Genomic DNA, 17,892 nt, shown 5'->3' on the forward strand with positions numbered 1-17,892 from the left:
ATGTTTTAAAATTATAAAAATGATTTGACGTGAGCCTATAAACTATACTTTAGTTTAAATTATAAAATATTTCCGGGACTAAAAATCTTTTCATTTTCTTTCATAACAATAAGAGTTTTTTAATTTAACCATTGTTTTAATGAGAAATTGTTTTTTTAACAAAAAGAAAATCCCTTCGTATTCCTCTTGCAACATACAAGAAAAAAGCAAAAAATAGAAAGAAATATTCAATGACAACTTAAATCACAACACTGCAAAGCCTTCACCCTGCTTTTCCCACAGGTCATCTGAACCTTGAACGCGCTCACTTGATGCCAATTAACAATAAAACTAATAAGCCTTGTAAAGCATGAAATGCTTTCTGTCTAATTTATAAAAGAAGACAGTATTTTAATGCAAGACATGTGCTTCTCTTCATTCTCTGTGTACAGACTCTCACTGCCTACTCAAAATTCAAAAAAAAAAAAGAGAAGAAAAAAGACAGGAATCAAGAGTGCCAGAGGTTTCATTTATAAGACTAGAGGATAGCATCACTCGGTCAAGGGTTGAAGTTCTTGTCCATCCATGTCAAGAAAGCCAGTGTCTGTTGTTTATAGAGAAATGTAAATGGAGCATCACCAGTTATGATCATTATTAAGTGGAGCTTTTTTTTCTAAGTATAAACATGACTTGAAGAAGTTAGTCTTGCATATCAGAACTTCACGGTTTCAGCAACACCATTTGCTAATGATGTAGTCATTGATCAGTGTGAACTTTGCGAGACTCGTTCGAGTTCTGTTTCATGTGCAAAACGCAGTGAAAACTCTTTGATTCAGATGCTTCATTAGAAACTTAGGCAGCACGTAAAAGGATTGGTAAAAAAACCTCAGAACGGAATTGAAAATGCTCATTTAAAAAGAAAAGGTGGTTATAATTTATACCGTTCATGTTTATAGATAACGATCTACCTAAATGTCCATAGGCCATGACCAAATTCATTTAACTCTACAATGCACCATGACGCAGCCAGGAAAAAGTTGTAAGATCATGTTAGACCTGTGTAGACAGCATGATTTTGGAGCATAAAATGAAGTCGGGCAGCAAAAGCGGCAGAGACAAAGATAACAAAAAGATGAAAGCAAAACGAAAGGAAGTTTCACAGTCAGATGATTCAGATAACCCCTCGTGATCTTCGCATCTTAAACACAAGAATGCTTATCCTACCTGTACAGACATTGAATTAGTCAAATCAATTATGTTTTGACAACTTCATGCACATTGATGTCAATCATTTCCTTCATGCTAGTCCAAGATTCTGTTTCTTTTACTTGCTGTTCCAAGTTTTTGAGCAACTATTGCAGCAAACTCCTTTTAGATCCCTTGGCTACTTGCATCCTAATCTATTTTTCTTTCTCCTCTCTGCATCCAAAGAATTGTTAGAACATTAGGATGATCAGAAATGCTAGTTATGGTCCTTGTCGGTCGAGAGCTTTTGCTGTACGGCATCATAAACTTGCTGGACCGATGTTTTCTGCAATCTGGAAGCTGCTTGTTGACAGGGACAAAATGCACCACACACTTGTGCTGGGACCTCAACATGATGGGTACTGTAGAATAGCTCCCTAGTGTCACGTATCTGCCAGCTTCCACCACCACTTTTCTCAGCCTCTTCAGGGCGATATAATCATTGTCCAGTGCCCATCACGGCATCACCATACCATCAACGGTCTGAGTAACGTCCTGTAAATAGAATGCCAAGTCCGTTGGTCTCAAAGGAAAGAGATGACATGGAAGTTTTTAGTTTGCATTTGGTTAGTGTCCACAAACACAGAAGAGATAGAAACGTATTTAGTTGGATGGATGAAGACATAGAAATAAAATAAGTTTATCTCTAGAAAAATTTTGGAGTGAATTTCTTTACTCCTGTTTAAAGAGGGAATATCCCTTCTATTTTCACTGTCCTCATCTCTTCTGTCTTGAAACAGGAACCAAATGTTAATGCTAAGCATAAAATGAAGGCAGTCTCAATTAATTCAATTGAATAGGCTGGGGAAGAATTTAGATCAGTTAACAATCAGTTGCATATCATTAGATAAAGACATCAGTAAAGATGATCGACTTTTGAGCCATCAACACAGGAATTGCGATATTTATGCTGATGGTAACAGCTAAAATAACATCTTTGTCCATAAAAATAGAGAATCATGTTTTTGCTTCACCACTTAGAATATTTAGCATCAAAAGCAAATGTGAGGAATAAAGTGAAAATGGCAAAATGTACAAACATCTGATATAAATACCAATGGCATGAGTGTGTGTCCGCCAGATGGGACATAGAACACAAAAATGATCAATGAAAAAGCCTATGGAACACCATAAAGCAATTCCATGTAGTTACCTTGATAGCTGCAATGCCCGGCTTTTGCTCTTTAGTTTCAGGAGCTAGAAGCACAGGATCCTCCTGCAAGACAAGGAAACCAGAAACAGAAAATTATAACCTGAGTCTGACGATGACATGAACATTTAGGAAAAAAGAAAGCAAATGCAACCATGATTCCACACAAAGGTCCTCAAAACAAGTGATGCATCTCCACGTCAAATTTAAACACACAAACAGTTGACAGCTTAAATTTCAAAATTGTCCAATTAGCTAACCTAACTTTACCACAACACCCTATAACAAGGAATTACTCAAACATGAAAACCCTAGAAGCAATCAAGGAATGAAAACAATTGAAAGAAGAAAAACAAGAACTCTGAATTCCATCAATCATTTCAGTTCCTTTCCCTGTAAATGTACATTTTCCCAGAAGCCGCTTCAAGCTCAGGAGAGTTTGCTCCTCATTTTCACTCCCCAATTCTGTTACCCCACACAAACTCCAAATCCTCAACAAAATAGGTCCAGAATAAAAACCGCGTCTGATCAATAAAACAAACCAGACAATAGCTATTTTTATTATTTTTTTAAGGAGTAATTGCTACGAGTTATTAAATTAATCGTGCAAGGATCACACTAAAAACGTCAAGTTTTGGTAGAAGAGGCTTGAGGTGGTGGGGTATATACATTTGTTATTTTCCAAAACTGGGTCCCCATTTTGTGACCTTCTTCTTTCTGGAATAAAGCTTGAAACTCTTCTTTTTTTCCCCTTCAGAATTGTTTACACAGCAATGAAAAAAGATTGGCCATGAAAATATCAGCAGCAGTCTAAAATGCTAAAATGATTTTCCTTTTTTAAATAAACATTGGCTTTGTCAAACTTACAATGTTTCGACTCCTATCGTGTTCTTTTCTCCACAATTTCCTTCAGGGTTGTCCAAGATTTTCTCTTTCTTTCACTTAACGTGCTGCTGACAGTTTTTCCCGCATCCATTGCAGCAGAACTGCTTTCAGACTGCTCTTTTTTGTTTGCTGATCTATTTCTCTTTCTCTTCTTTGCATCCAACAGAGAAAATTTGTTGCTTGGTTGTGGAGTTGCTGGACTGTTTGTGATGTAAGTGCTTACCGATATTTACCAGTTAAAGCAGTCTCGTCAATCTTAATTATCTCGTTTGTCTTAACTCTCGCAAATGGAATTGCTAGACTGTTCATGGTGGAAGTATCCATTAATTGCAGGCAAAGTTGTCTCGTGTATCTTGATTATCTCATCTTTGCTACTTGTGCCTTCCTCCGAGTTGGCAGACTTTTGAAGCATGGACTTGGCAGATTTTGATTTAGCAGCCGGCGTGGGCTTGGGTGGGCATATTTCCTTCAGGCCTTTAGGAGTTCCTCTTTTTTGTTTAAAATGTGAACAGTGGTGGCATTTGTACACCACATTATTCTTCATCGATGTATAAAACTTCTTGTCCCGGTGCCTTGCCTTTGCTCGATTCTTTTAAATTCGTATTGTGCAGATTAAGCCAGGCTGAAGAATTGTCTCGCACCTGCAAAGCAAAGGATTCCCAATTAGGCGGAAAATTCCTACTGACCATGACAAGATTGAATTTCAACAGCACAAACATAAAGAATCAAGATAAGAATGGGGTTGCGACTGTGATCTCCCAGTCAGCAAATGACTTCTTGTTCATACAAGCTCATCTTCACCAGTGACAACACATGAAAGATTACGCATTCAAGTAGAGTGCCATTTCCACACAAGTAGAAATATCATAGGTTTGAATTACATGAAAGAAGCAATCAGTTATAACTATGTTTGAATTAAATACATATCTATACAATCAGTTGTACTAGGATTATATATATATATATATATATATAAACAACTTATCTGTACAATTGTAAAGTGAAGATTAAAACTTTGAAATCTTTATTTATTTATTTATTTATTATTAACATGGATGTTCGGGTTAATTTGCACGCACCTCGATTAATCTCATGGCCCTAAACTTAATAACCATAAAATCTTTATTCTTTCTCCGACTCTACATGGTATCAGCATATATAAGTAGACCTCCATCCCTTACTCAGCTTCAATCACCATGTCTACCTCTTAATTCCTTCATATATTCATCTTTATATTATAGTATTGATTGTTTTTTAGAGTATTTTTTACTTAAAAATATATTAAAATAATATTATTTTATTTTTTTAAATACATCCTTAACATTAATATATTAAAAAAAAGACTTAAAAATACCAAAAAAAAAACATTGACAAACATGCGGCTAGCCTTGCTGCCCAACATTGCCGAAAAGGAATCTAGAGCTTAATTTTGATTTGAGGTGCGGGAATGAATTCTAAATTATCTACGTGTCGTCATCATGGCAGCCAAAAAAAGGGATTGTTCTAGTTGGTCGAGATTGTCACTTCAAAATAGACTTGGATAGATGTTGTTGTTTTTTTTTTGTCATGGTGTGAGGTTTAGAGTTCAAAACTAATTTGAGTTGGGGTGATTTGTACAGTTGCAGAATTTGACCGACGTTGCAGGTTCAATGTTTTCTCAGATGCCCTTTGAAAGTAGGGGAGGAGGCCTTGAAGACGTGTCCAGGGAAACCAATCAAGTAGTCAGTCATCCTTGTCCAAACTATAATTCCACCTTTCAATCCTCGTGGTATAGAAAATGACTTCAATTCACGAGTTTCGTCGTTTTTACTTGTAAAACCTTATAGAATAATTCTTCCATTCTCCGGAGAATAGATTCACTAAACTAGAAAAAACAAAATATATTTCAGTGTTTATTCTTTGTACCTAGTCCTTAATTTCCATTCATTAAATGAAATGGTATTGGCTTGCACTCTATGTTATGTGTTATGTTGTGGGTAAGATAAAAATAAATAAATGTAAGAAAAATATATATATACAAGTGTTGTTAACATTTTCTAGCATGGGATTGAACCAATATGATTTATTTCACTTGACGATAATTCGAACTACTTGTAAAAAGTAATTTGACTCACGAAAATATTATTTTAAAAAAAATTATTAAGACAACAATATATTTGATTGATCTTAGCGAACCTAAGTTAACTTGTCAAATCTATGACCTGGATTATAAGACCATGATAACACCATATAAAGCAAATAGAAACAAATTATAAAACTCAATTATCAATCAATCTAATGATGATCAATGAAATTTAATAAAAAAATAATTAAAAATTAAAAAAAATGACTCGGGTCATGAGACCATGATAACCTTTTAGAAAGTAAATCAAAATAAATTATAAAGCATAATTTTCAATCAACTCAAAGTTGAATAATGAAATTGAAAAAAAAATTCCAATTAAAAAGAGACACAAAAAATAACCTTAGTAAACTTTGGTTAACCCGTCAATTGGGATAACCTCGTAGAAAGTAAACAAAAAAATAACTTGAGTCAGCCCGGGTTAACTTGTCAAACTCACGACCTAGATCATGAGATTTGGATAGCCTTATAGAAAGCAAATTGAAACAAATTATGAAGCTTAATTCCAAATCAATCCATTATTGAATAATGACATTAAAAATAAATCAATCTAAAAATATGATACAATAAAACAACTCAAATCTACACAAATAAACCTATAAAACTCGTGACTCGAATCATGAGATCGAGATAATCTCATAGAAAGCAAACCAAAACAAATCATGAAGTCTAATTCCTAATAAACTCAATATTGAATGATGAAATTGAAAAAATATTAATTAAAAAAAAAACCTCGAGCCAACCGGGTTAACCTTCCAAACCCGCGACATATGTCATGAGACTAAATTAACCACGTAGAAAACAAATCGCAATAAATCGTAAAGCTCAATCTTCAATAAATAAAATTATAAATGATAAAATTAGATAAAGAAAAACATAGATTTTTTATTAAAAAAACAAAACAGAAGCCAAAAAAATTAATAATTTTTTTATTCAGTCCCGACTTATTAAATGATCTGTTGATTAATTAATAAATTTTTATAGTTACAAAGATATTATTTTATAGAAGTTTGTGTGTGTGTGTGTGTGTGTGTGTGTGTATTAACGATTAAGATGTTTTCAAGCTACTATATGTGTAAACAGGCTAACATTCACATTAACGCATTCACAAATTCAGTGATTACTTTAATCAGATCTCAAGATAAAATATTGATTTTTTTTCTAAGATAAAATATTGTTCTTTAATTATAACTCAAACAATAACATGAGAAATAAATATACTTATCACCATAATCAAACATCAAGAACACGCTGACAAAAATCAACATCCAGGTGGAAATGTGGGCAGGGAAGCCAGGATTTTTGTGAACTGTTATTATGATATATCAATAGATTATTTAAGATAAAAATGGTTACACAATAAGTGCTAATTTTGGGGTGCAAATTGTATATTTTTGTAAATTTTAAAGGTGTCATGCTATCACGCTTTTAAGATTCACTCGCATGAAAACTCGTTTATTTTTATGTTTCAAAAGTGTTTTTAAAAAAAAAATTTATTTTTATTTTTTTCCTTACTTCAAATTGTTTTTTGTGTTTCTAGATTGTTTTAATGTGCTGATATTAAAAATAATTTTTAAAAATTACAACAATATTATTTTGATGTATTTCAAACATGTATTCACGTAAACAAAGTTTTTTTCTTTTTGAACAATTTAAAAAATGAATCCTCTAGATGAATATGATACAACGTTTAAAAAAAATTCAAATTTGAGGATATATATATTCCCTTCATAATTTTATTTATCTAAAGATATATTTTTTTATTATGGTATAATTAATTAAAAAATAAATTCTAAAAAGTTTCCCAGAGAGCGAGTAGTGTATTGTTTTTTATCTTTTAGTACATTTGCTCAATCATACTGCAAGTCCCTGGATGACAACCATCTCATTTATCACCGATCAACCCTCGCCAGCATATATAGAACCACCGCTAGTATCTTGGCAAAGAGCCACTACGACCAACAAACAATTGTAGCCCTTTTTGGTCTGAATTTCACATTTTTTAGTTTTTGTTGAACTATATATATATATATATTTTTATGGTTTGCAGTTGGGAAAAGGATTATGGACTTGTGTCTTGATAGGATTAGGAAGTCATCGGATAACTGTACTGGGCTTCGAGTGTTTTTGGGGTCTCGGTATTGGTTTTGGATTAGAATCTTTGTGTTTTAGAAATGCTTTCCGTTGATAATGAAGAATGCATTTGAAAACTTACTGTAGACCGTATTTCATAAAAATTTAAATTTTTTTATTAAAAGTTAATATTTTTTATATATTTTAGATTGTTTTGGTGTACTGATTTTAAAAATATTTTTAAAAAAATAAAAAAAATATTATTTTAATATATTTGGACACGAAAAACACTTTAAAAAGTAATCGCAACCACACTCTTGTGGAAATAAAATCAAAGCCTGGGAAAGAATTTTTGATGAGTTGTTAGATTGTGTTTGTAGAGAAAAAATCATAACATAAAAATTATTTTTTTATCTAGGATTTTTTTTAAAAAAAAAAACGTTGTTCAGATGTCAAATGAAGCATGTTTCCTTGTGTGACTCCAACCTCTCAATAAATTATGAAAAAGAAAGAGAAAGAGGAAAAAAAAAATCTTTGTTGTATAAAGATCCTGATAGTGTTTGGAATTATAATAGTAGAGTATATTTTATTTAAAAAATTATTTAAATAATATTTTTTAAAAAAATTATTTTTAATATTAACATACCAAAACAATATAAAATAAAATAAAATAATTAAAAACATTAAAAAAAAATACAAAAGTTTCCATTTTCAATGGTAGCTGAAGCAATATAAAATAATGATGTGGCCCACCACCCTACTTGGCCACGTGGTTTGAATGATAAAATGTTCCTTCACTGAGAATTTAATTGAAAAATAGGCTGAGAAGTCAACTCAATCTGCCGTGCCAGTGTAATAATGTAACTAGACTTGGTCAGTGACCAGATAAAACTCGTGCTAAAAAATATCAGAGAATTAAAGTAAACGGTTTGAATTTAATTTTGGATTTTTTTTAATAAAATATATCATCTTATGTTTTTTATTAGGTGATGTTATAGGCACATCCTGACATCAAAATTATACATTCTAAAGAGATTTTCAGATCAAGACTTCCCTTCCATTATTAAAATAACCTACATCATGCGGGAAAAAAAAACTGTAAATTTATCTTAATTCAAGATTATATTTTTACCTTTCAAAAAAAAAAACTCAATGCTGTCTTACAGGTGTAAGATGGTATTTTCACCATATTCACTTGTTATTTTATATTTATTTGGAGATGTTTCGGTCTTTTTATAATTTTTTACACAGTTGAATTACTTGGTTATTCTTAAAAACAAAACAAAAATAAATACGGTTTAAAGATTTTTTGAAATTTTCTTTTGACATGGACAGTGTAACTACTCTATTGCCCTTGAAATTAAAAGGTCTTGAGCTTTTCCTTCGGCGCATGTTGGTATTTTCATATTGGTTTTATTTGTAATTATTGGGTGATCTTATGGTTGATTTGGTAATTTGCTTAATAAACAAATAAAAAAAAAGTTGCTGGCATGTTCACGAAACATGCTAGTGCGTGCGTCACTCTGCTGTCTTCGGGTGATGTATGTGGTGACTCGCAACGAGTAAAAATCAACTTCCTTGATGTTTTTGATTTGCAATGACAAGAGTTTCCTCTTCACGTGACTTAATTCCTGATGGTTTGGTAACAATTGACTTTTTTTTATTCTTTTCTCTTTCCTTCTTGATTTTCATATTTGCCCTTACAACATTTCACAACAACCCTTCAAGTTTTTTCCTCATAGTTCTGATTTCTATTCTTTTAATTGTTATTTTTTTATTTGAATTAGTTTAATGAATTGAATTATTTTTCTTGATTTCATCCTCCGTCAATTTTTTTCATTTCAAAAATGATTCTCATTCTTTTAACTTGTATTTATTTTATTTTGGATGGTTTTTGAAATTGATTTTTTTTTACAATTGCATCCTCCTTCATTATTACATATTAGATTTTATCATCGTTTTTTATTGCTATTTTTTAACCTTGAAAATTTTTAATATTTTTTTCGATTTCATTCTCCAACTTTAAATTGAGCTTCTTGATTAACTTGAAATTTAGAATTTAACGGGTTGTGAATTTGAAAGATTTACCTAGGTTTAGAAGAATCGTCCAAGTATATTGATTGCTTTTTTCTTTTTTTTTTTAAGCTCATGTTTTTCAGTTTCATCATTTGACATTTGATTTAATTGGATATTGGGCTCCATGATTTTTTTTCTTTGTATAAAATTTTTCATTGCTTTGAAGAATGACATGGATTATCTCAGATTTTTTTTTCCTTTACTAGATTTAGCTTCTTTTTAAATAATTTTTTAATTAAATTTAATGAATTGCTCGATAGTTATTTTTTAAAATATACCATCCAGTGTGTCGGCATCTTCATTCATTTTAATATTTTTTAAGGTTAGAAAAGAAATATTTAAACCGCAAACATAGTGTAAGGTATTAAATCATTTGTTTTTTTTTAACTTGTGTTTTTTTCAGTTTTATCATTCGGTGTTTGATTTATTTGAATATCGGGCTCCCCTTTTTTTTTTTTTTTGTTTCTGTATGATTTTTCATTAATTTTAAAAATAAGATGAGTTATCTCGAATTTTTTTATTTATCATTTATTATTTTTTAATCATATTATTAGATTAACCGGCTTAATGGATCCAGACAGATCAACTACCCTGGTCTCAAATTTTTCTTTCTTCTTTAAAAATGCTAGTCCGAGCCGTTTCGTAGTGCAAGACATCATTTTAGGTTTGATCGAGTTATTTTTTATCTTTTTTTATTGAATGTTTTTTTTTTCATTTCAGACCTTCAATATTTGATTAATTTAAATTATGATTCCTAATTTATTTTTATTTTTATTTCATAGTGTTATCATGAGCTCATGTTCCGTATCAAGAATTTCGCAAGTTAAACATGGTTAATCTTGATCGATCCAATATATTAGCATATTAATATTTTTTTAAAAAATATCATCTGGTACATCATGTTCTTAATATTTTTTAAAAAATCATCCACTGTATACTAAACTTTTAACTTTCTAATATTTTTATATTTTATTATAAGATTGTAAAAAAAATAATCCAACTCACGTGGTATCACGGGGAAAAAAACTATTCATACACTACATGAACATAGGGCACGTAAATGCCTTACATTGATCATTAATTAAAGGAAACTTGTACGTTGGAGCATTTACTTTTGAAGTTGCTTTCAATCATGTGTCTGCCAAATTCCAATACTTCAGCATCATGATCATAAGTTTTTCTTTGCTCTCTCGATTAGTATGCTTTTTGACACTCATTTCTCTTACAAAACTGGCATCTCTAGGCTTCAAGTTACTGTTCAATATTTTCATAATTTCTGTGAGTTGTGACTGTGATTTATAAATTATTTTAATTATTTAAAAAAATTGTGAGATTTATATAAAAATCTTGATATTTGATTTTCGGATTTGAAAAAGAATTCCAATTCACATAACATTAATTAATTAGTACTGAAAATGGCGGTGGATACAAGTAATACAAATTATTTAGACATGATGGCTTGAGTGTATCAAGGGCTTCACTTACTTTTTGCAATCATGTCCTGTCCTAAACATATAACAGATAAAGCATATGCTTTTATATTTTTATTTAACTGAATTTTTGTTTTTAGTTATAGGAAATCCTAATAAGAGAAGGTAAGGGAAATGTTAAGAAGGCGTGGGGACGGTGGGAGTAATTTATTTTTCGGACATAAAACTGACACGTGCACAGCAAACCGGCCCCTTTTGCCGGCTTGACCGGTCTCCGTAAACAAGCCTGGATGTAATTATAAGCCACAGAAAACCACCACCTTTCCTTCATCAACAAACAACACACACACATATTCACATATCCCTTCCTTCCTCGAAGAATCTAGCCTCTCCCCTCTCCTTCGCCATTCTCACCCACCAAATCTTTAATCAACGGTCGCTTCTCCCCAGGTTCTTCATTCCCTTTTTTTTCCCACTCTAAAATTGATAGAAGTCTTCTTAAATTAGAGGCCTTTTTTATTTGTTGTATATTTGCGTTGTTTTAGCTTTCTGGGGTTCAGTTTTTATAGGTTTTATAGTTGTTTATGCTTCTTTTTTTTTAGGTTTTAGATTGTTGGGGTTAATGGGTTATGCTTCGTTTGGCTTTTAAGGAAGCAAGCTGGGTTCTTTTTAGAGTAAGAAAGCTTTGCTTTATTCTTGTCTCTTTTAAGGTTTTTAGAGAATATTATTATAAGACTTTGTATAGCTTTCTATCAAAAAGTCTAGGTATTGAATTGATGTGTGTAATTATAATTACTGCTGTTTAAATTTTAAATTGTGTACGGTTCCATAGGAATTGATTTAGGGGAAGTTAGGTTAGATTCGTGTTGGAATTTGTTGGCGGGTTTGGCTATTCTGAGAACCGGTAGACATGGCGGATTCAATTGCTGCAGCATCTCTTATTGGGTATAGGCCACTCAGTGGAGGATTGTCTGTTAAGGATGGTTCTTACAGGAGGAAATCTTTGAGTAGTTGTTGGCGTCCTGTAAATGAGTTTGTGGGAAAAAGGATTCTTTATTCTTCTCCTATGTTGCCAAGATTGAAAATTGATATGCTAGTTAATACCTCGATTAAGGCTCTGGCAACGGAGCTTACAAAAGAGGCGTATTCATTCAGAGAGAGAGAGAGAATACCACGGACTTGGAATTACCGAGTTGATACTGGTGCTGATAGAAAACCAGGTTTGTGGCCACCAGAGAATAGAGCGGATAACCCTTCGTTGCATAACCCCTTGATTCGACAAGAAAGGATGGGTTGTGGTTGGTTGGGTGCTATATTTGAGTGGGAGGGTGTGATAATTGAGGATAATCCTGATCTCGAGAGGCAAGCTTGGCTCTCTCTTTCTCAAGAAGAAGGGAAACCTGCTCCTCCAGCCTTTATTTTGAGACGAGTAGAAGGGATGAAGAGTGAGCAAGCGATATCTGAAGTCTTGTGTTGGTCGAGAGACCCAGCAGAGATGAAAAGAATGGCTACGAGGAGGGAAGAAATCTACCAATCACTGCAAGGTGGGATATATAGATTACGGACTGGTTCAAAGGAGTTTGTGAATATTTTGATGCGTCACAAGATACCAATGGCATTGGTTTCCACACGTCCAAGAAAGACTCTCGAGAATGCAATTGGAACCATTGGGATAGAAGGGTATTTCACTGTTATTGTAGCAGCAGAAGATGTTCACAGGGGGAAGCCGGATCCGGAGATGTTTATTTATGCAGCCCAGCTTCTAAACTTTATACCACAACGCTGTATTGTGTTTGGGAACTCTAATCAGGCCGTGGAGGCTGCCCATGATGCTTTTATGAAGTGTGTAGCTGTTGCTAGCAAGCATCCTGTGTATGAGCTTGGTGCTGCAGACTTGGCGGTGAGGAAATTAGATGAACTTTCAATTGTTGATCTGAAAAATCTTGCTGATATTGAATCCCCAGAATTTGGGCCTCCTGAGCCAGAGTTGGAGCTGGAGCTGGAGGAGGATAATGATCGACCTACCACAGTGGGAGTTGATGATATCTTCTGGTAACTCTTATGAATTGTACAGTTTACTTTGTGCTTTATCAAATTCTTGTTGACAATAGTTATATATTGCCCCCCCCTAGAATCACTGCTAACCAATGAATCCCTTGCCGTGTACAAGGGATAAAAAGGATTAAAAAGTAGAAAGGGGAAATAGAAGAAAAACAGGAAGAAAAAAAAAAAAAGGCAGTCTGCATTGGACTAGCATTACCTTATGATGTATGTATCATCCGTACCATGTATATAATTGTGTTTCAGCAATTTTTCTGTGTTGCTTCTCCCTATTTCTGTTTGAACTTTAGAATTGTTTCAACTGTACGTGTAAAAATCATATGCAACATTACTCAATACGGTCTCTATTTTTCATACTGTTCACCATTCTCTCACCACCTCTGCAACACAAGTGCGTAATTAGTGATAAGTGATTTAGATGATCAGGTTAAGACTTACGAGCTAGTTCGTAATGCTTGGCATGTTTCCTTGGAGGTTGGGGTGGTTTAATGAAATCCTTGTTTTCTCAAAGGTTCGGGATGTTTGGCTGAGCAGTTTGGCATTTGTAATTTCATTGCTTGCTCCCCTCCAAGGGACCAATGATTTGACTTGTACAATTATTAGATCCCTCCACGTAAAATTATTAACAACACTACTCAATTTAGTTGTTGATGGAGAACGAACTAGCCTTTGTGGCAAAAGTGTCCCCTTTCGTTAAGTTCTCAACTATTCTTTTGTAATTTTGCTCGAAAGTCGTGAGTTGCTTCATATTGGTTTCTCAAGGCTGGGGACTGGGGTGCTGTTCCGTCCGTTCTCATAATTTGGTACTGAGTTTCTCTGCAGCTTCTTCTGGGTTCTAATCCAAACGGACCAATGACCAGGATGTTCACAAGTCGACGTTGACATTCCAGGAGGAGAATGAAAAATGATTTAACTCAATAATTTAGATGCAAGGATATTTAAATTCATGATTCTTCTGTTCTTATTATGAGAGCACTCGATCTGACTTATCACCAACTGCCTAATTGCTGTCTTTTAAGTTAGGGTGACACCTGAGTTTGGAGCTCAGCTTGGAAACGTATGCCGCCAGATTGTCACAAGCACGGAGCAAAACATAAAAAGAACTTGTCCTAGCACCATAAAAAGAAAAGAAAAAAGAGGGACGAAAGCAGGGGAAATGGAAATTTGTTGTGCAATCCATTATTTTTTAAAATATTTTTAAACAATTCAAAAGCATAAAAAATTTAATTCAAAGTAAAAAATATTTAAAATATTTAAAATTATTATTTGAAACGCAATTCTAAATGATCCTTTTTGTTTGAAATTATTCTATGTTATTATAATTTCTCTTGAAAATACTTTCAGATGCATATAAATGGTAATTTTTTGTTTTCATCGAAGATGTCATATGTCTGGTCAATAGCAAGAATCAGTAACTTTGCTCAGGAGATCCATACCATAACCGAAGGAAAGGAAACCTGAAGCTAAGGCAAGAGCCGAAAGACTTTAAAGGCCAATGCGTCTGGTGGATCCAGATTTAAATCATCCAAGATATGGCCCAAAGTATCCCAACATAGGGTGGGTGACATACAAGCCTCACATCCTTCTGCAAGATGTAAGTTCGGGCCGAGCGCAGCCATCGTTCGACTTCGACAATGGACATGGTATGTATGCATGTACGTACAATAACCGAGTTCTTCGACCGATGTTTTTGAGCTGATGTTCTTTTGCCGCCTGACATTGCAGCTAGGGACCTTTCAAGCAAACAAAGCTTTTGTCCGTCTGTATGTGAGGAAGATTTTTGTACTGCCTTTTTGTCTACTGGTTGCGTGGCATTTTGGAAGCTCCGGTTTGATCCTGCTTTTATAAGCTATTTTTACAAGTTAAAAGTTATTTTCTTACAACTTTTATAAGCTTCCCCCACCCAGTGTGTGCGTTGCATACGCTAACTAATTTATTTATTTTTATTTACTTTACTTTCTATATTTGTTTAGTTATTCTAAATTAATTAAAATTTATTTTATTTTATAAAATCAAACATCAACCTATCACTTTGAATTTATCTTGATATCGTGAGATTTTTATTTTAAAAATAAAAAAAAATTATCAAATTAAATGAAAACAAAAATTAAAAAAAAATGAATTCTCCGTAATCATTCAAATTAATCCATGATATTAATAAAAAATGGATTGAATATTTATTTAAGGTTCAAATTTAGTTACAAGAGCGATAATTATTTAAAATAAATGAAATTAAATTTTGTTTAGTGAAAAAAATAATTAACTGAAAATTAAAATATTTTCTTGATAAAGAAATATAAATCACCAAGATTAATTGTAAATCAAAGCAACGTTAAAAAAACAAACAAGAAGAATAAAACTAAGGGACCAAAGCTTGAAAAATCTTACATCTTAAGAAAAAGGAAACACCTGGGAAGAACCATGTTTCTTCTTAGAGGCTACTTGTAGGTTTTTGGTAGTAAAAGATGAGAGAGGTGGGAAATTTTAATTAATTCTCTTGGAAGCTAGTGATAAAAAACAAAAAGAAGACATGAAGTAAGATAATATTTTTTATTTAAAAATATATTAAAATAATAATTATTTTATTTTTTAAAAATTATTTTTGATATTATCATATCAAAATAATTTAAAAATATTAATTTAAAAAAATCATTTTTTAAAATGGTTTTAAAATAAAAAACAAACAGAGATCCGTACGTTTTGATTGGGTTTCTGACAAGAAGGACAGTTTGGATTGTAATGGCAGTTGAACTATTCGTTTTCCAGCTAGGAAGGTTTCAAGTAGAAAGCTACTTGTGTTTGTCGTTGGCGTGAGCCGCCAGGTGGAATCGATCCCAGTTCAAAGTGACCCAGAAACGTGTACGTGTTTGCCATCGGTAATCTTCGTTGACTATCTGGCAAAAAAAAAAACCTGCAGAAAGACCCTTGTTTGCAATTTCTTTAGGTTTTAGTGATGAAGCTTTTAGATAACCACTATAACTTTTGCATAATTATCTGAAATTACCATCATATCCTTGTTGAATCCGTTGAATATATTACTGTAAAGTTCCTATAAATCCATTTTTTAATTCCCCAATACTTTTATTTTTCCTGTATTTCAATCCAAAATCACAATGCAAAGTGTAAATCTTGTATACAGTAAGAATAAGTCATGGTTGCTTCTTAGGGTTTTTTTATTTGTTAAATAACTTTAAAATATATAGTTGTTAAACTCGATTTAATTTGACGAATTAATTTAAAATTTGATTGGTATGATGTCTTAACCAAGTTTGTATTTAGCAAAAAAACAAGCAAGTTTGGTAAATCACCTGACTTACCGGGTTAATCTGAAATTCGAATAACTTGGAGAAACCCGAAAGAAACCCACCTCTCAATTTTTTTTTCTCTCCCTGTCCTTTTTTTTTTTTGGGTGAAACAGAAACCGTCTTCCCTGTTTTTGACACCAAAAGAAATCCACGTGGACCAACAATTGAGCGAGACGAGTAGAAGATCCCAGATACTGTGATTGTCCTCGTTTTATTTAACAAAATGAAAAATCAAATCTATAGTGTTTTTATTTTTTCTAGCATGCCAACCAAGATCAGCAACGTGGGTGTCGCTGGGGATGATAAACAATGTGGTTCCAATAAAAAATAGTTTTTTTTATTTAGTGGAGAAACAAACAAAATTATAGTGGACAAAAGGATCTAGAAAGCATAGGTGCAGGGGAGGCAATTGGATGCTTTTTCCTTGCTTAGCACAACCCCTTGCAAGTGCCATTCTATTATCATTTTTTTAATTAATTTATATTAAATTTTATTATATATCCACTAAAATAATATTTTATTTTTTTAAGAGGAGATTAAAAGTCTATTAATATATATACTCTATATCATAATAAGAAAGTTGTGTTTTTTCAATGTGAAATAAGAAATATTTTTATTTAAATACTTCAATTTAAAAGGATAGTATAATATTTTTTCAATATGAGATAAAAAAATTATATTAAAACCTCAAATATTTTTTAAACAAAATTTTCAGGTTAACCCGGGTCAAATCATGTAACTCAAGACCCAATTTTTAGGGTGGGTCAATCCCATACTGGGTTTAATAACTATGCTTTAAAGTATACAGTTGAAATAAGATCACTACTCATTAGAATTGGATTTTTTTTTCTAATTTAAGAGTATTCATATAAAAAAATCAAATCATTCTCATAAACACATTTTCACATCAATATAATGCATTTGAAAAAAAAAATTATCCTAGGTGTTAGCCTCCAGGTTTGAATATTAAAAATTAAGGAAAGAAATAACCATTCCTAACTACAAGCCTACCCCTTGAAATTTCTAGGACCAAACATTGGTCTGAGAAGGAAGTTACTAGATGGACAATCGTTAGGTTAAGCATGCCTACATACAAATGATATTTAAATAAAAATAAAAAAGTATATAAAAATGAAAATAAAATCGATCTTAAGACATTTAATATATATATATGTTATGGAAATTATATATGTAAGAATATAATTCAAAACGTCTCCTGTCCACCATCGATAAAGCAGTTATATTTTATTCATCCAGAGAAGAAACTGGTTTAGTGACTCTAAAGTGTGGATGCAATTAAAAAACATTTCCCGGATAAGCTTGCACATGAAAAAGTAGACTGGAGTCGAGAGTTATTTTTTCAGTTTGATTTTGTGTTTTTTTAGTTGAGAAATTAGGTTTTTAAGATTATAAAAGTGTTTTTTAGGTGTTTGGTGAAAATATGTTAAAAATTGAGTTTTTTTCGGTAAACAGTTAAACAATCATATTTTTTTGGCCACCCCTATAATAGCTGTAATCTGGACATTCAAACGATGTTTCATTTCCTTTTAAAAAATAGATGGATAA

The 17,892-nt window shown here is 32.2% G+C and overlaps 1 protein-coding gene and 1 non-coding gene across 2 annotated transcripts; one reads left to right on the top strand and one right to left on the bottom strand.

Moving 5' to 3' along the window:
• Positions 1–883: 883 nt before the first annotated feature.
• LOC7472735 (uncharacterized) lies at positions 884–3,962 on the bottom strand (the record flags this gene model as incomplete). Its single annotated transcript, XR_008058014.1, has 3 exons — positions 884–1,719; positions 2,378–2,440; positions 3,242–3,962. It is a non-coding gene; the product is annotated as an uncharacterized LOC7472735 (transcript).
• A 7,315-nt stretch (positions 3,963–11,277) lies between these two features.
• On the top strand, positions 11,278–13,270 carry LOC7479315 (5-amino-6-(5-phospho-D-ribitylamino)uracil phosphatase, chloroplastic). The gene has a single exon (XM_002297998.4). It carries the CDS (start codon positions 11,871–11,873, stop codon positions 13,014–13,016), a length of 1,146 nt encoding a protein of 381 aa, XP_002298034.2. The 5' UTR covers positions 11,278–11,870; the 3' UTR covers positions 13,017–13,270.
• The last annotated feature ends 4,622 nt before the right edge of the window (positions 13,271–17,892 follow it).

Source organism: Populus trichocarpa, chromosome 1, assembly GCF_000002775.5.
Source record: "Populus trichocarpa isolate Nisqually-1 chromosome 1, P.trichocarpa_v4.1, whole genome shotgun sequence".
In the NCBI taxonomy this organism is placed as follows: domain Eukaryota; kingdom Viridiplantae; phylum Streptophyta; class Magnoliopsida; order Malpighiales; family Salicaceae; genus Populus; species Populus trichocarpa.